The 20,754-nt window shown below is 32.2% G+C and overlaps 1 protein-coding gene across 1 annotated transcript in view; it reads left to right on the top strand.

Moving 5' to 3' along the window:
• LOC114330212 (cytochrome P450 4g1-like) overlaps positions 1–20,754 on the top strand; it is a 70,775-nt gene that overhangs the window by 22,709 nt on the left and 27,312 nt on the right. Inside the window, exons 6-9 of the mRNA XM_028279532.2 lie at positions 9,633–9,702; positions 9,767–9,893; positions 15,136–15,316; positions 15,406–15,518. Of these exons, the coding sequence (XP_028135333.2) occupies positions 9,633–9,702; positions 9,767–9,893; positions 15,136–15,316; positions 15,406–15,518 (491 nt within the window). The remainder of the gene's footprint in view (positions 1–9,632; positions 9,703–9,766; positions 9,894–15,135; positions 15,317–15,405; positions 15,519–20,754) is intronic.

Below are 20,754 nucleotides of genomic sequence, written 5' to 3'. Positions count from 1 at the left end.
TTTGACATATTATACACATGCAATAGGTCCCACTAAGTTGGAACCATATGGAAAACTTTTTATTATTAACTTTATGAAAAAATTATTCTTTATAAAATGCTCTGCATAGTCTAAAACCTACGATGTAATCATCAGATATAAAATTTTATCAATAGTGTACGAGGTATGTTAAAAAATATGAATTTAGCTCAAGAGTAAAGTACCTTTATATTCCACAATATCGAAAAGTGTTATCAAGAAAAGTTATTTGGAATTAAAAATTATGTTACAATATGCAATTATATTCTAATTGAAAAAATAAAAAAAAATTAAATTTTTTCTCAAATTACGGATCCGCTTGGATATCCCACGGATATCTTGTTTAAAAATAGTCCTAGAGGTGATTGCAATACAACATTTTAAAGTAAGAAAATAAGCTTTTTTTATTCTAAAATGTATATACTTAAATGTACAAGAAAAAAAAGTCATAATGAGAAATTTAAAAAAATAATCATAAAAAATATCAAAAATCATTAAAGTATAAAAGCTTGAAAAAGCATAACTTGTTTAAAAATAGTCGTACGACCTTACACAGTAGACAATTTTAAAGGCAATTGACTTTTCTTTTTACCAAATGTACCATTGCATATACCTAGAAATGCGTAGAAAAAAGTTACAGAACAATGTTTGCGAAATAATGGGGAAAATTTCTCAAAAATTCTGTGAGCGGCAAATTTTGAAAAATGCTATTTTGGAAAATATAAATCATAGAGTCTTCTACCAAACGTCATTTTAAAAAGAAAGGATGGAAGTAATTTTTCGCTAAAGCAATGCCTATACCTATATCCACGTGGAAAGAAATTATTGGGCTAAAAACAAAATTACTTTCTTTTGTGTTTTTTTATTGCTTTTCTTTTGAATTTATTTTTGTAAAAAAAAATACTTTTGACTTAAAAATATGATATTTCGATAGTAAATTTATCCTGGAACAATTTTCCTTTAGAAGTGTTTGTACCAAAAGTGAACGGAACTCACCCTAATTCACCCTGTGCCTAGGGACTAATTCACCCCTTTCTTAAAAACGCACCCATTTAAATGGTAGCACTCCGCGGTTTTTTCAAACATAGATGTCCGTTGACCATATGAGACAATAAAATCCCGTTAACGTTGTAGTTCCTTTTAGCTTTCTTATTTTGAACATAATCAATAGCCTATATAATATTAATATAAAATAAGCGCATCCTCTTGCGTTTTTTTTAGGGAGACAAATAAAGATCGACGTTAACCATTCATTGGGTAATCTGCCTGAGCTAAAATTTTCTTCAAGAGTGTCACTAAAACATTAATATGCTGTTCATCAATAACTTTTATTAACTCGATAGGAAGCATGTCAAGTCTAGAGCTTTTTCCGCTCTTCATTGTTTTTAATGCTTGTACTTGTACTATTATTTCTTCTTTTGCAATATTTGGACCTATTTTTCCTGATGTAAGTTCTCTATTATCTAGGTCCCCTTTTTCATCATCGAACATAACACATCCATTTGTGTTATAATAATCCCGTGTCTATCCAGAACAGTGGGATTTTGGTTTCTTAATCTGCCATTTCTTTGACTTTCTTATGTAAATTAAAAAACTCGTATCTTTTTTGGAGGTCCTCGATCTCTTTACATTTCTCTTCAAATTTGTTTTATTTTGCCTGATTTATCATCTTCCTTATCTAGTAGTTAATCTCCCTGTATTTATTGTTTGTTCTTATACCTTTGTTATTATATGGTCTCCGTTGTTCTATCATTTTCATCATTTAGTTGTTCATCCATTGCTCTATTCTGCTTAGGGAAGTCTTTAGTATTTCTTTACAAGGTTCTAAATAGTAGAAATTGGTTTAGTCGATGTCATTGCTCGTCAATATCGTGTCTATGTTCAATGTTTGTTTAAGCCAATCTTTAACAGTACTTCAGTCTTATAGATACAATTGAGCAAGCCTGATAGGAGTGAGATTGTCTATAGTTTTTAGGGGATTTCAAAACGTCTCTCAAAATAGAAAAAAATAGAAGAAAAACGCAATCCAGGCCGTAGAAGAATATCATGGTTGCGAAATTTAAGAGAGTGGTTTGGCTGCACCACTAATGAACTTTTTAGGTCAGCTGTAAACAAGGTCAGGGTGACCTTGAGGATTTCCAATCTCCGTTAGAAATGGCACAGGAAGAAGGAGAATACGTCTATCTGTAGTATATCTGGTCCCAGTGCCTTTTTATCTTTAATGCTTGCTATGCTGTGTAAAAGTTCTTATTTAGTGATATCCATGCCGTATCATACAGTAGTAATATTTGAGTTACCCCTATTTCCTATAAAATTATTTTTAATATATTTTTATTTTTAATTTATAACTTCCACCGCATTCTATGCATTCTTTTATCAGCAATTACACCAATTTTCATCCTTTATCTGCTATACATATATTATGTATTCTCTTTTTAAGAGCGTCCATAAATTACATATTATTCTTCTTAAAGCTCCATCTCTATTACTGAAGGTTAGCAATATCTACAGCAAATTGCTCTCTATCCTAAGATGTTCTTAGCATCGAATGTGTCTCCTTGCCTGTTCAGACTCTTATATTCTTCAGCCAGGAGCATTTTATTCTTTTTTTCTCGTTTTTCTGTTTTTTTTTTTACAATACTAAGGAGTTCTATCTCAGTCCCCGTTATTCTCAACACCTAGTTGGTGTTCATGTGCTCTGTCGAAGAAATCTTCAACATCCTTCGAAAAATCCACATCTCAAAGGTTTCTATACGCATCATAATTGTAATTCCGAGGGTTCATGTTTCCACTCCGTATAGCAATATGGAATATACAGGGTAGCGAGAAAGTATGGAAACACGGTAATTTCTGGGAAACCGCTTGAACGATTGTTATAAATTTTGGTAAGTAAGGATATTTCTAATACGGTCGATATGATAGTGGTAAGTACATTGTTGTCAAATCTTCCGTTTTTCGGGAGAGCTAATGAAGTTTCTGATTTTAAATGGAACACCCTATATATTTTTCACGTTTTGAAGTCCTTAAGAAATGCTGATTATTTTTCATGTTATGTTTCCTATACCTAAATGCCATAATTTCAGAGATATTGCTACATTTATTAAAAAAAAAAAATTAACAAATTATACAAATTTATTTTTTTGGACCGGGTAGATATTATTTTAGGTTCTTTGGGTCATTGGGAACAATACGGTCTTTGGTCTAGGTCTTTTGTCGGTCATAGGTCTTTTGTAATTTTCCTCAAAAGTTAATAGTTTCCGAGTTATAAACATATTAAAACTGAAAAAAATCGAAAAATGACGATTTTCTGGGTTCAAAAACATAAGTAAAAAATATTATTTTTGAAATTATGAAGTGCCTAAACTCAATTTCAAACCTTATTTTATCAGATGCCGATAAGTGATTTCGTCTTATTTCATTCTACAACATTATTTTTTAGTTGTTAATGCAGCCCGATAGACCGTCCTCGCATATGAGCTTTATTAACAATTAAAAAAAAACAGTGTTTTAGAATAAAATATGTCAACAATTCTTATAGAGATATGATAGAAAAAGTTTTGAGTTTGAATTTAAGTACTTTGTAATTTTAAAAATGATTTTTTTACTTGTGTTTTTGAAGCTTGAAAATCGTCATTTTACGATTTTTTTCAATTTTAAATTGTTTATAACTCGGAAACGATTAACTTTTGAGGAAAATTACAAAGGATATTTTTTGTTACTAATGACCCAAAAATAATATCTACCCGGTCCAAAAAAATAAATTTGTATAATTTGTTAAACTTTTTTTTAATAAATATAGCAATAACTCAGAAATTATGGCATTTAGGTATAGGGAACACATGAAAAATAATCAGTAATTCTTAAGGACTTCAAAACGCAAAAAATATACAGGGTGTTCCATTTAAAATAAGAAAGTTCATTAGATTTCCAGAAGAACGGAAGAAATGACAACAATTTAATTACCACTACAATATCGGCCGCATTAGGATGTTCCTACTCACCAAAATTTATAAAAATCGTTCGAGCGGTTTCCGAGAAATCACCGTGTTTCCATACTTTCTCGCTACCCTGTATGAATGTTTTTGCTAATTAATATCGGATATTCAACGATAAGGTAGAGTTTATTAGGAATTTTTTCATTATTCGAAATATCGTGCTCCATACGCGCATGTATCTCGACCCCGTGATTAAGATTGTTTGTTATCCAGCAACCAAGATTCCGGAATTTTTGTGCAGGTTCTATCTGTTTTTATAGATACGAATATTAATGTCGGCATTTGGTGCATGTGTAATAGCCACTACTTTTGTTTTATTTGTGTTTATATTCAGTCCCAAGCTATCTCCCTCTCATGTTGTGAGATTCAAAAGTTGTTGCAAACCCTCAGCACTCTCCGCAATAATCAGCCCTGTGATGTATGACTTTATATGACCAAAGTTATGTTTAACGTTTGAGTTAAAGTTAAGATAACTCTCAGGAATAACGATCCCATAACTATTTAGGTAAAACTCGGTGTGATGTATCCGCCACCGTTATGAGATAGTTATTTCTTCAACGTTATATTAGAAATAACATTTGAGGAACAAAGTTTGAAGTAACAAAGATAACCTGATGTAGAAATAATACAAGTTGGAGTGAGTGCGAGGGTTTGTTCGTAATATGCTACAGGATCGGTAGATGATCGTAAAAGTAAATACCCGTCGTCGGCCACCGCCGATGACCGAACAGCAAACAGCTGTTTGAGTTCGGTGGTGTTTCAACCGGTAGATAGAAACAGGGTTGCCAGATTGGTGTATCTTCCCACAATTTTGGGGTAATTTGAAAGCGTCTAGGGAAATTTTTCCAAGCAGAAATTGTAGTGGGATTTTTTGGCGGCAGAAAATTATGGAGGTTTTTAAGGAGTCATGGTAAATTAAATTTGCGAATGTACATAGAACTAAATATTATACACCCATATAATCGAAGACGGTAGGAATTATGAAATATTTTCAGGCCCTCGTTGATAAGTAGTATAATTTTGGTTTACTGTTCTCTTCATTTGACTACTAATTTATTAAAATGCGGCAAAAATTTAAATTTGGGGTGTTTGAGCTTCAATTTGAGGGAATTTCACACTTTCTAAGTGGGGGATTTATAAAATATCATCTGGCAACTCTGGATAGAAAGCTCAGTAGGTACTTAAAATTAAATTTCAACTTGTATCTCTAGATTTGATTTTTGTATAGTTTTAAAAATTGTATTACCCTTCTATTCTTATTTATTAAATTATTAGCTTCTAAATTCACTTGATTTCTGTCTAAAAACAAGTCAAAATATGAACCTAACCTTACATAACTACAGAGTTATCTCATAACTTGAGGTTTAACGTCGCGTTATAAAGTGACAGTTGTTATATCAGATGACTCAAGAACTGTCAAGAAATAACGCAAGTAGTTAAGTTAAATATGATACATCACACCAATTCGAAAATTATAAGTTAACTACAGGATAACTTTACGATAAAGATAACTTCGGTCATCCATCACAGGGCTGAATGACGGTGTCGTCTGCATTGTTTACCTATTCTCCGTTGATTTTTATTCCTTTTTCATTATTTTCGAGGGCATTTTGAAATATCTTTTCGGAATATACAGTATGTCCCTGTAAGTTGTATCCATATGGAAAACTTTTTTATTATTAATTTTACGAAAAAAAGTTATTCTTTATAAAAATCTCTGCATGGTCCAAAACCTAAGTTTTAACCATCAAATATCAAATTTTTTGAATATTATACGAGGTATGTCAAAAAGTTTGAATTTCGCTCAAGAGTAAAGTAGCTTTATTTTTCACAATATTGAAAATTGCTATTATGAAAAGTTGTTTGGAATTAAAAACTGTATTCTAGTATGCAATTACATCCTTCTAATTGAAAAATTTTTTTTTTGAAAAATTATGGATAACTAACATTATTTTCATTTATTTTAATTCAGATAACTCTTTTATTATTAATTTTACGAAAAAAAGTGATTCTTAATAAAAAGTTCTACATAGTCTAAAATCTAAAATACAACCATCTTTTGTCAAATTTTATCAATTTTATACGAGGTATGTCAACAAATATGAATTTCGCTCAAGAGTAAAATACGTTTATTTTTCACAATATCGAAAATTTGTTATTATGAAAAGTTATTTAGAATTAAAAACTATGTTTCAGTATGTAATCACATCCTTCTAATTGAAATATTCTGAACTATAAAGGTACTTTACTTTTGATCTAAATTTAACTTTTTTGACATACCTCGTATAGAATTGATAAAATTTGATATAAGATGGTTGTATTTTAAATTTTAGACCATCCAGAACTTTTTATTAAAAATCACTTTTTTTCGTAGAATTAATAATAAAAGAGTTATCAGCATTGAAATAACTGAAAAAATAATGATAGTTTTCAATAATTTCTCAATTTTTTTTTTTAATTAGAAGGGTGTAATTGCATATTGGAATATATTTTTTAATTCCAAACAACTTTTCATAATAGCAATTTCCAATATTACGAAAAATAAGGCTACTTTACTCCTGAGTGAAATTCAAACTTTTTCACATACCTCGTATAATATTCAAAAAATTTGATATTTGATGGTTAAATCTTAGGTTTTGGACCATGCAGAGCTTTTTATAAAGAATAACTTTTTTTCGTAAAATTAATAATAAAAAAGTTTTCCGTATGGATACAACTCACATGGACATACTGTATATAAAAAATAATAGTGGAGAAAGTACATAGCTCTGACAAACATTTTTAAAGCTCTGACGAGCTTTTTATTGAAATTTCTGCTATCAGACGATTGTCTATTTTGATCGATGCCACTTGATCCCAATGTAACTCACAAGAAACTCGTCTTTTAGCTGATCTCAGCATTTTTGTAGTTATATCTGGAGGCCCAATAATGCCTCTCTCGTACCAAGCCAAATACTAAATCCAAATTGATTGTCGCTCAGATTTCTCTCGAATTTTCTGTATATACGTTGATGTACAATTTTGAGCAAAATTTTCAAAAAATTACTCATGAGGCTTATTAATCTGAACTGTAAGCATCTATTTGCTTTATTTACATCTATGAGTATCTATTTGCATATTCTTAGCTGGCAGAATTCGTAGATTCAAAGATTTCATAAGTAATGATTTATCTATCTTTATTATTTACGATAAACATAAAATTATGCTTCTTTAGTTCGTCTTAAAACATGAAAATAAGATATTTCAAAATTAAAATAAAGATTCCATTATTGTACCAGTTCTCAAACAGGGCAAGAATAAATCGGACCCAGAGTCTTACCGACCAATCTCCCTAACATCTAATATGTGCAAAGTACTTGAAAAAATGGCAAGCAACCGACTAATGTGGTACCTAGAAGATCGACAGCTACTTAGCCCTATACAAAGTGGATTTAGAAAGTCCAGATCTACATTAGACAACATAGTGGATATTGAATCTGTAATTCATGAGTCATTTGGATGTGGTCAAGAATGTCTGGCTGTATTTTTTGATATAACGCGTGCATATGATACAATCTGGAGATCAGATATCATAAGAATCCTGTCAAGTTGGTCGATTAAAGGAAATATTATCAAGTTTATTAATAATTTTTTATATAGGCGAAACTTCAAAGTTCGAATAGACAACTTTCTTTCAGACTCTAAAATCCAATTAAACGGTATTCCTCAAGGGTCTACTCTTAGTGTTGCACTTTTCCTTATTGCCATCAATGACATCGCTAAGTCACTTAGCCCATTAGTCAAAGCCCGTCTATTTGCTGATGATCTTGTTATATTCTGTCGTGGTAAAAATATATCAACAATGACGACCCATATACAGCAAGCCATTTACAAACTAGAGAATTGGTCGAATACTACTGGCCTAGAATTTTCACCCACTAAAACGAAAGCAATGATCTTCAGTAAAACTCCAAAGAAACAAGTAAATTCACCGAAACTCTTCCTAAAAAATTTACCAATAAAGTATTCAGAATCGATCAACTTCTTGGGAGTAAAACTGGATAGCCGACTATCTTGGCAAGACCACATCCACTCTCTCCGTCTGTCAGTTCAAAACGGCCTTAACTTAATGAAAAGTATCTCTCATAAACAATGGGGTGCCGATTTCCAAACTCTTATGACTGTATACAAAACCCTAATTCGTTCAAAACTAGATTATGCTGCTGTTGCCTACAACTCAGCCAAAGGTTCACTATTGAAAGTGCTAGACACAGTTCATAATTCAGCAATTAGAATTGCACTGGGAGCACACTACACAAGCTCAGTTGAGTGTATGTATGTTGAATCAGGCGAACCATCCCTTCAACTCAGGAGAGAATACCTTAGCCTCATGTATGCCTTAAGAGTATCAACTAACCCACATGTACCTGTTTATAAAAACACATTTACAGATAGATTTCCATCGACATTTAATTGTGGGAAAAGATTGGATCCTCCGTTTTATCATCGAGTGAGAGCAACGTTACAGAGCTTAGACACAATAATCCCACACACTTACAATACTTTTAAAGTCAGCCAACACATATTACCATGGACAATTGCTCTTCCTGCTTGTAATACAAACCTATCTGCATTCAAGAAAGGTGACACACCAGCAAAAATCTTCAATCAGAGATTATTAGAGATATTAAATGGTTTTAATGATCACATCCATATTTATACCGATGCATCCAGATCTGCAAATGGAGTAGGAGCGGCTTTCACAACAGATAACTATAACAGTTCCTACCAGCTCCCTCCCCAAACCTCCATATTCTCAGCTGAACTCTTTGCTATCCTCCAGTCATTAAAGTTTGTTAACACACATGACATCAAATTCTCAATAATCATTAGCGATTCCCTAAGTGCATTAACGGCCTTGAGGCGGGTATACCCCAAACATCCTATCCTCCTCTTAATTAAGGCGGAACTCTTGATATGCCAACAAAATCAAAGATTAGTTCAGTTCCTCTGGGTACCATCACATTGCGAGATAAGTGGAAATGATAAAGCTGACACATTAGCAAAAAATGCGAGTGAGAATCCCTTAACAGACATCATAACTACTTGCGTTCATACTGATCTAAAGCAATATTTTAAAAACAAGATCATGACAAAATGGCAAACAAACTGGAACGAATCAAACTCTACATTAAGAACAATCAAACAAAGTATATCACCGTCGAAACATCCTACAAAGAGAAGAGACCAAGTGCTCATGTCCAGATTGCGACTTGGTCATACGAAGATCACCCACGACTTTTTATTAAAGAAGGAAGCCCCTCCGATGTGTTATGTGTGTGATAGTGAACTAACAGTGCAACATATAATAATAGACTGTCCCCTCTACGTTATAGAACGGCAACATCAACAGTTACCAACTACAATTAAAGATTGTTTAAGTGAAAGTAATTCATGTAAGACTCTTAATTTTTTACGTACTATAGGACTCATTAACCAAATTTAATATACCTAAATTTTGTAATTTGATGTAAATACAGTTCATTGCTAATAACCCTTGTGGTTGAAGCAAATTGTAAATAAAAAAAAAAAATTAAAATAAAGGTATTTCTATAATAAAGATTATTATATATCTTTTAGAAACTGCTATGGGTGTTACGAAAGAACACGACAGCAATACTGGATTTGATTATGCCATGGCTGTTATGCGGTATGTATCTATACTGCACATACTGTGTAATCTTTGACATAAAAAATTTTAACACTCTTTACAGCATGTGTAACATCCTTCATCTTAGACATCTGAAAGCCTGGTTGAGACCGGACATCATTTTTAAATTCACTAAACTGAGTACCATCCAAGTAAATCTTTTAAAAGTTATTCACGATCTCACTGACGGGGTAAGTAAGTTTTTTAGGTACATGATATTTAACCCTGCTGTCCCGTTCGAGTCAACTACACAAATGTACTGTTCGGGTCAATATGACCCAACTATGCTTTACGCTCCTTAATCGAAATAAAATAAGCTAATGGTGATAAACAAAACTTTATTAACAAGAAATTACGGTCAATTAAACAAAAATTATGTTGTTAATGTAATTTAAACCTTATTAACAAAAATAAAAGTTATCTTTTTTTCCAAAAAACCTAGTAACAAATATCTACAAAAATTAAATTCAGTGTACGACTGGGACAGTAATAAAAAGAATGGATTCATATCATATGTTTATGATATATATAACATAATAATTGGTAGTCTTGTTATCGTTTTAGGGCAAGTTTACAGCGTGCTCGTTTAGCAGGCGGAGTTAGATTGTCCATAGACGGTTCACTAGCATTTCCATCTAGTCTACTTGTTTCTGTTCATGTCCTTTTTACCAGTTCGTGAAACCATTTAGTTATTGGTATATTTTTTCTGGAAATGATGACTGGTGTACTAGTTTTTCCCAATTCCTCAAGAAAAATTCACCGTTTTGTCAGTTTACTGGTATTCCATTGGATAATTATTGATGCCCATAACACGAACGCGTTGTAGGCAGAAATGTACAGCAGATTATAAAAAAACAATCATTCGCCAGTGATTTATCTCTTCTCACATGTATATGTGCCAACAAGCTAATCTAGAATATCAACTGCTCCCTTATTGGAATTGTAATCTAAAATAATTTGGGGCTTTTTCATTTGATGGAAGTGATGCATGATGCATCGATTTATGATGCAAAGTACTCATAAGAACAACATTTTTAATATTTTTAGAAATATTGTCAACAACAGTGGTATCTTGCGTGAAACAAAAAAGACGAGCTATGAACTTATTTATTCGCGATTTTTGCTGAAAGCTCCGGTTTATTTTACTGATAGTCCCCGGAATTGTATCTACTTTGTTTTAGAATAATTTGTCCTTAATTTTACGATGTAAAAAAGTTATTACACGTAATATTGTGGCCTTCCAAGTCACTACTCAAGTCACACATCACACGCATTACTGTATAGATCTGCAATTTTTGAGCATAAGAAGTTTTGCTGTTCATAATTACATAAAAACCAAACTTGTGTGCCATATTTCGCTGGTTTGCTTGGAATATACCATTTGAAGGAAGAGCGGCCTCTAAAGGCAACTAGTTGCTTATCGATTGTAACATTTTCATCAGGGTTAAAAAATTTTGGTACATTTTCAACCTATGTTTCCTAAATTTCACGTATTGCAGCAAGTTTACCAAAACATCTCCTATCCTGTCTAGTAGTTTTGTTATCAAAACGTATTATTTGCAAACTTTTTGTAAATATATCAAGCGACATTGCCAATTTAAATATATTACGACCCGTTTCTTCATTCCACAAACTTTTATTGGATTCGCCATGGGACTTATAAACTCGAGCTAAAACTAAACGACCAAGGTATTCTTGGAAACCAACTTTATTCATGTCTTTCCAGTTGGTTCCAAAGACATGCTGTCCGTCCATATTGGTCATATTTATAATTTGATTTGCATCACCGTCCAGCTATACTACAGTTTATTGTACAAGTTCTAGCTTGCAGAAACCCGTTTTTATTTAGAGACGTATCCGGCTGACAGACACACAGGTACTGCCAATATAGAATACTGCCAACTAAACACACATACAGAGGTAATTTTTAACGGTTTAAATATGCGGGTCATATTGACCCGAACGTACCATAGGTAACAATTTCATTTTTATCAAAAAAATCAGGAAGTTGATTTTTTATCTCATATGCAATAGAAGGACCTCATATTAGTGAATAAAGTCACGAAACACCAAATCGTTACTGTGCGTAGTAATTTGTAAAATAAGAAATAAATTATTTTTTGGGTCAAATAGACCCGAACAGGACAGCAGGGTTAAATTTGTTATACAGACTTTGGACTGCTAACGAATGATGGAACAACTGCAAAAATTAACACTGGATCAAGGATGTCTGAGGCATTTAAGGCCACGAATGGATTGAAGCAGGGTTGCTGTACTTCGTCTACTTTTTTCAACATTTTTTGGAACAAGCAATCAAGCTGTAGAAAAGAAAAAGTAATGGCATAGGAATCCCTCTCAATGACGAGACAATACTACACACTTTATATTTCGCTGATGATCAAATTTTGATTTCTCGGGGTCATGACGACTTGAGTTACATGACGTGGAAGCTAATAGAAGAATATAACAAATGGGATCTTTAAGTCAACATTAAGAAAACTGAAGCCGTGTGTACTGGAGGTCTCAAGCAGTCCACTACATTAGACAGTGCGGTATAAATTAAACACTGTGCTGAATACAAGTACCTAGGCATGAAGGTAACTCAAGGTGGAGCACTTGATCCTGCTATAAAAGACAGAAACATACAGGGTAGAAAAGCCATATACATGGTGTACGGCATTCTGTGGGATCAAAAAATATCTAAGGCGAACAAACAACTCATATACAACACTATACTTAAAAGTGTATTCACATATGGCATTTAAATTTGGCCACTGAAACAAAGAACAGAGAAAATGTTGCTAGTAACAGAAATGAACTTCTGGAGAAGAGTAGCAGGCAAATCAAGAAGATATTACCAAATGAGAGAATATGAGAAATGATCGGAGTCACACACAATATTTGATGACATAACAACAAATCTAATATGGTACGACCATGTAGAGAGAATGCCGGATGATAGGATCCCTAAACAGATTTTGGCTTGGACACCACAACAGAGAAGAAAAAGAGGAAAGTTGAGGAGAAGTTGAAGAGAGTGAATTAAAAGAACTTGAAGAAAGAGAAATCCCTCCAAGTCTATGGTTAAATAGAGAAGAATGGCGGTTATGAGTCGGAAGGCGTCGGAGACCGCTGTGAACCGATAGTAGTAGTAGAACTATGTACCGGGTGTCCCAATAAGAATGGCTCTCGGCCATATCTCAGGAACCGTTTTTATAACAAAAGTTGCCCCGAGAAAAGCCTGGAAATAATTTTCATAATTGTAAGTCCACCGCTAGAGGGCGTAATTGAATATCAAAAATTACAAAATCGAAATTTTACAAAATTTGCCTAATAAAAGGGCACTGGAAATTCAATCATCGTATTCTTCATATAATTCTGTGCATATTTGATTTCACAAGTTTAAGTCTACCTGTGCAAATAAGAGGTGGGGTGAGTGGGAACCTTGTTATGAAAAAATCGCTGTAAGTCCGGTTCTGCTTAATCGATTTTTACAAACTTGGTCTTATTGAAAACAGCTCTTTTTCGTCAATGTAATAGTTATAATTTGGAAACAGCCTATTACGTAATATGCCGGTTAGAACGCGCTATTTATTTTTTTTAGGAATCTAGTTTTCTTTGGACAGTATTAAATGCAAGTATGTATTTTTTTCCTGTATTACAAAATTAGACCAAATTAGCAACAAAATACCGAGAACCGCATGTCGATACCTTTTTTCTATCTCGAAATATCTTAAGAAAGGTGTAAATTTTAAACATAACTCTTGCTGTCATATAAGTGGAAATATATAGAAGCACGTAGTGTGCTATGGAAAAAAGCAAAGGGACATTGTCGAGATGTCACCGTATATAATGAATCAAAACAACAATAAGACAAATAACACTATAAAATATAACAAAAAAAGTGTGGGTGTACTTTGTACGCGAGTAAGAAGTTATACCTCTATTATTATGATTTTAACGAAATAAATATATTTTAAACAGTTTAATTTTATTTTTATTTAAATATTACACTAACTTTAATACGTAAAATAATACCAAAAAAATAGCGTTAATATGTAAATTTTTATGAATTGTTGCCTCCGCGCATTTGCTTTTCTCTCGATGAATCGTAGAAAATGTAAAAACGTCAGATTTTCTACACAAATTTTTAATTTTTATTTCATTATATTTTAATATCAATTATCCTATTCCCAAGTAAGATAAATACATAACTGTTATTGTCACCGGTAAACTAAGTTAAGGAAGTCAAAATGGAAACAAGTAGTGTGCTATGGAAAAAAATAGAACTATTAGAAGTATTAACTTCAAAAAGTCATCATGTGTCAAATTATGTGTCAAATCAGTAAAACATAAAAATTTGTTCATTGATGGTTTTTTGCGGTTTGTTTCTATTAAATTTTATATAAAATTTATACAGAGTGAAATTCAAGATGATTCTTACAAACTAAGAAGCATTTGACATGATAGTCACATTCTTTGAATGCATGAGAAATGCAACTGTTGCAGCTAGAATATATGCAATGTAATATCCCCAAAGACGTCACCCTAGTAGTAGAGTTTTTCATATTTTGTTTTGATTTATTATACGGTGACATCTGGAAAATGTTTCTTTGTTTTTTTCCATAGCACATTACTTGCTTCTATATATTTCTACTTATATGACAGCAACAGTTATGTTTAAAATTTACACGTTTCTTAAGATATCTCGAGATAGAAAAAAGGTATAGACATGCGGTTTTCAATATTCTGTTGCTAATTTGGTCTAATTTTGTAATACAGGAGAAAAATACATACTTGTATTTAATGTTTTCCAAAGAAAACTAGATTTCTAAAAGGAAAATAAATAGCGCCTCCTAGCCGGCATATTACGTAATAGGCTGTTTCTAAATTATAACTGTTACATTGACGAAAAAAAGCTGTTTTCAACAAGACCAAGTTTGCAAAAACCGATTAAGCAGAGCCGGACTTACAGCGATTTTTTCTTAACAAGGTTCCCACTCACCCCCATCTCTTATTTGCACAGGTAGACTTAAACTTGTGAACTAAAATATTCGCAGAATTTTATGAAGAATACGATAATCGGATTTACAGTGCCCTTTTATTGGGCAAATTTTGTAAAATTTCGATTTTTTAATTTTTGATATTTAATTACGCCTTCTAGCGGCGGATTTACAATTATGAAAATAATTTCCAGGCTTTTCTCGAGGCAACTTTTGTTATAAATTTTTTTTTCCCAAAGCTGTACTGTAAACGGTTCCTGAGATATGGCCGAGCTCCATTGTTATTGAGACACCCGGTACATTTACATTTATTACACAATTACCATTAATACAAATCTTCAAATGCTTTACATATAATTAAAAATGTACGTTTTGTTTTACATGACAACTCAGCTAACAGTCTTAGTATTTTATTTGTACATTCTTCTAGGTTATCGATAGAAAAAAGGCAAACTATTTTGAAAGAGAAAAGTCTGGAGAAAAGAGTTTGTATGAACAAGCCTTAAAGACCTCCAAAATTGATGAAAAACATGGAACACTTATTGAAACTCGTGATATTATGTCAAACTTATTGAGGGATGATTTGGATGAAAACGAAGAAAATGATGTCGGTTAGTAAAAATTAGATGTTTTAAAGAAATAAAATAATTTTCTTAAAGTTTTTCATGATCTATGTTTAAACTGTTAATGTGTATTGTAGGTGAAAAGAAAAGATTGGCTTTTCTTGATTATCTTATTGAAGCCAGTCAAACCAAAGGAAATGCACTAAGTAATAAAGAAATTAACGAAGAAGTCAATACTATTATGTTTGAGGTAATATTTTGTTGTTTTATATTTTCGGGTTTTTCAGCACAGGTAGGTACTCTACAACCATAGGTCAATCTGATTCTTTAACGTATTCTTACTTAGCAGATTCATTTTGGATTTTTTACTACAACGTCAAAATTTTTGTTCGAACTCATTAACTACCCACATCGAAATGAGTGTTCTGGATAGTACACATTTTTTTCTCGTATATCCTTTTGCCATGAATCTACTTCTATATTTCTTCTATTCACAGCTATATTTATTACTTTTTCCCAAGACTTCTTTGGTTTTCCTTCCTTCCCTCCTTCCACTTAGACTCCATCCCCAGGCTATAATTGGTAACCTCTTACTGTACATTCATCTCATGTGGCTGTACCATGAAAGTTATTTTGCTGTGTTATGACATAGTGACGTAGACCACTCTACAGAGTCTTTGCCAAACAGTATTTTTACTATTGCACTAATTTGGTTTTTCATGTTTGACTTACTTTTCAGATTTTTAGCCATACGTAACCGTACTTTCCACGTTTTTGGAAAAAACCTTGTCTTCATGTCTTTTAAAAACATTCGAAAGAATAATTAAAAATAGATTTGAACATTGGTTAGAACACGATGGTATACTTCCAAGATCCCCATATGGTTTTCGCAAGTCTAGGTCTACTCAAGATGCAACTGCAGCTCTAGTTACGTCAATTCAGCTTAACTTTACAAGAAATAAGTCTACAGCAGCTGCGTTCCTTCACATTTCCGCTGCTTTTGATAATGTTAATTTAGACATTCTTTACAAAAACATGTTGTATATTGGAATCCCTAATTCATTTGCTCTCTTTTTAAAATCTTTATATTCCAACAGATTAACTTATTTAAAAATTAATAAGGATGAATTTTCATATCCTCGACTAACTAATATTGGATTGCCACAGGGGAGTATTTTAAGCCCGATTTTATACATCCTGTACAACATAGATCTTGACAGGGCTGCTTTATCCATTAGGCAATATAGGCAGCTGCCTAGGGCGGCAAATTGTGAGAGGGCGGCACAGGGGCTTGAAATTTTGATTGGGGGGGGGGGGCAAGCATTATATAATATACAATACATTATATTAAATGATGTAATAATGAAAACTGAAAGTATTTTTTGTAAATTTCAGTCATTTTCAGTTTCAGGGGAGGGAGCAACTGCCTCCCCTAACCCTATCAAATGACGCCCCTGGGGCGGCAAAAATACTGTACAAAAAATATGTGTATTTAAAAATTAAAATCGAATAACAAATATGTATATTCATCATTCATCCATCAATGAAATAGAAGTGGGCGTTCGTTTCTAAATAAAAGAAATTGCATTCATATCAAAAATAAAACAAACATAGCATTCTGTTATCTTAAACCTAACACTATTCATCCAAAAAAACGGAAGTCATAAATTTAGTTATTATTGTGCCACCAACATGGTGAATTGACTGAGAACATCAATATTGCACATATTGCAGAAACTAAAGATTACCAGTAGGAAATCGAGTTAGAGTTGGGATTTTCAAACTGTATTATTACAAGGAGATAACATTCGTGTCGTAGCACTGATATAATACTCCAGCCAGGGAAATAAGCAAGAAATAGACCATGTTCGGGACAATGAAATTAATATCAAGGTAGCTGACTACCTTTTTAGTTATTGTGGACTTGACCTATAGGATGAAAACCTTCATGTTTGGTGCAATCAATGCGATTTTTTCCATTTTTTGCACTCAATTAAAAAGCTAAATAGTTGACATAAAATTACAAAATTTATTTTTTTAGAACATTGAAAAACCTTCACAATGACGATTTTTGAAAGTCAAAAAATTAATTTGTTGCTTCGTAAACTGCAAAATAACTGCAAATCGATATTTATTAATAACTTTTCCTAAAACTAACTTAGAACTGTAGTGTTTCACTCAAAGTTCGGTATTGGGGTACATAACAAACTCCCAAAATTTGAGACCGATCCATTAATTAGTTTAAAAGTTAGGTATTCTATTTGTTTATCCCAGAGACCTTTGTTTTGCAATAACAAATGACAGAAAATAATGAAGATAGGACAATTCTGCGTATGCCAAATGAAAGTAGAAAAGTGATCCTATCAAAATGTATTAAGAAAAGATAAAAAATTATCTAATATAGTAAAAAATACTAGTTTATAATCATTTACAAAACATCTTCTTACATAGGTATTCGGAAAGATGATATTTTACTCGAATTTTTAAAAATGTAGTTCAAATGATGATTAGTCATAGTAAGTGAAGGGGGAGCTTCTGCGTTGATTGCACTAAATTGTTAATAACTAAAAAACGAACGCGAACTCTAGGCAGGAAACATGTAGGTTTTCATCCTATAGGTCAACAATTAAAACAGTTGTCAGCTACCTGGCGGGAGCCGAAAAATGCACGAGTTCAAAAACTAAAAAAGCAACTTAAAACTACTACCATTTTCTTTATCTTGGGATCTACTCAATGAATTTTGATATTTCTTCTTTTAATTTGTATGTACTTTTGTGTAAATTACAAATATGCAATTTGTCTAGACATTTATTAATTAATAAACAGTCTAATTTTTTAAACAATTTTTGAAAAAATAATCTTTTCTCAAAAATCCATTTTTTGTAATGATACTATCATTATTAATCATAGAAAAAGTTAAGGTATATTTTAATGAATAAATTATGTTCAATAAATTATTATTTAATTAAAATAATTTATTTATTAAAATATAGGTACTTTAACTTTTTCTGTGATCATTACTAGTATGATAGAATTGATTAAAAAATGACATAACCCAGACATCAAAAGTGAAAGTTATCCTCCAACACCAAATTGTTCTATGTCGTCCATATAATGTTCAGAAAAAAGTCACACCTTTTTGAGCGTCGGGTTTGGGGGGGAGAGGGGGGAGAAGTCGAAAATTCGTAGTTTTTTAAGTTTTTCGTCAATATTTCTAAAACTATGAGGTTTAGCATGAACAACCTTTTATACAAACATGTTCTACAATAAATTTGAAATAAAAAATGCCCCTATACATAATCCTTCTAAAATGAACGATTCCAAAGTTACGGAGGTAGTATAGTATAATTGGTCCAAAAAAAGGCCTAACCTAGACATCCAAAGTAAAAGTTTTGCTCCAACACCAAATTGTTCTATATGATCCACATATTGTTCAGTAAAAAGTTACACCATTTTGAGCGTCCGGTTTGTGGGGGAGATGGGGGAGAAGTCGGTAAATTAGTTATTTCCTTACGTTTTTCGTCAATATTTCTAAAACTATGTTTAAGCGAAACAATGTTAGATATATACAAAACGTTCTACATAAAATTTAAAACAAAAATGGTCCTATCCTTAATTGTTATAAAATCAACGGTTCCAGAGTTACGGAGGGTGAAATGTGGAGGTTTTCGATACTCTTTTATATCTCTTGGGCAATTGAAGATGATTTTGGGTGGTGAGGTTGACGTTTCTTCAAGGGCTTATCACTAACATACCATCGGCCACTGAAATAGCAAATCCTGTTAAAGAACATTTCTTTCAATCAGTAAAAATATTATAAATTGCTCAAAAAATATAAAAAGTATCGAAAACCTCCACTTTTCACCCTCCGTAACTGTGGAATCGTTGATTTTCTAACAATTATGTATAGGACCTTTTTTGTTTTAAATTTAATGTAGAACATTTTTGTATAGAACATTAAAGCATATTTTTAGAAATATTGACGAAAAACATAAAAAACTACTAATTTACCGATTTCTCCCCTATTTACCCCCCAAACCGGACGCTCAAAATGGTGTAACTTTTTACTGAATAATATCTGGACCATATAGAACAATTTGGTGTTGGAGGAAAACTTTTACTTTTAATGTCTGGGTTAGGCCTTTTTTGGACCAATTATGCTATACTACCTCCATAACTTTGGAACCGTTCATTTTAGACGGATTATGCAAAGGACCTTTTTTGTTTCAAATTTAATGTAGAACGTTTTTGTATGGAAGATTGTTCATGCTAAACCGCATAGTTTTAGAAATATTGACGAAAAACTTAAAAACTACGAATTTACCGATTTCTCCCCCTTCTCCCCCCTAAACCCGACGCTCAAAATGGTGTGACTTTTTTCTGAACATTATGTAGACCATATAGAAAAATTTGGTGTTGGAGGATAACTTTCACTTTGGATGTCTGGGTTTGGTTGGATCTAGTTATACCATACTATAATGATATGATTAAAAAATAGGTATTTGGAAAAAAATAATTTTTTCAAGAAATGTTTAAACAAATTAGAACCTTGATTAATTAATACATTTATAATAAAATTGCATATATGTAATGTATGTAGAAATTACATACAAATTAAATTGTTAATAATTAAAAAAACGGACGTGAACTCTAGACACGACACGGGTAGGTTTTCTTGCTATAGGTCTACAATAATTAAAAAAGTAGTCAGCTACCTGAATATTTCAGTTATTATGAAAATGATGTAACAGTGTGAAATACCTTCAGTGAAATAACAGTTAAAAAATAACGGCTACTGCTATCGCAACACATTCCTATCTTATACTAGTGCAAATTGCAAATTATACATCATCATAATTTTTCATTTTTATTTAAAACATTCTGTGTTTATTTTCACCGGTCAAAAGTGAATTCATACCATACTGTGATCAGTGTGATTTTTGTTCTTCTCGCTTGTGTAAAATATTATTTTTTATAAATTCTATGTTCCTCATTTTAATACATTTCAAACAATACATTTCTTATTTAAGGGACCGTTCAAGTATTACGTAACGCAGGTTAGGGGGGTCAAAAATCTTCAAAAATTGCGTTACGTAGGGGGGAAGGGGGGTCAAAAATCTTCAAAAATCTTCGAAAATCGCGTTACATAATACTTGAACGCTCCCTAAATAAAAAATTCTGCTTGTATCTTTTTTTCGCAAAAATGGTACATGTTTGAAGGCGGCAACTAGAGAATTGCCTAGGGCGGCTACTAGAGAATTGCCTAGGGCGGCAATTGACCTAAACGCCGCCCTGGATCTTGAAGTAAGTATACCCAACAATACAAAAATTCTTCAATATGCTGATGATGTTGTTTTATATACAGAAGTTAAATTGTTAAGTAGATGTGAGGATAATTTAAAAGTCGCATTAGAAATCGTAAATCAGTGCTATGAAGAAGTAGGATTATCAATTTCTGACACAAAAACTGAGGTGTGTTACTTTAC

Source organism: Diabrotica virgifera, chromosome 5 (assembly GCF_917563875.1).
Source record: "Diabrotica virgifera virgifera chromosome 5, PGI_DIABVI_V3a".
NCBI lineage: Eukaryota > Metazoa > Arthropoda > Insecta > Coleoptera > Chrysomelidae > Diabrotica > Diabrotica virgifera.
This window is presented reverse-complemented; position numbering and strand designations above follow the sequence as displayed.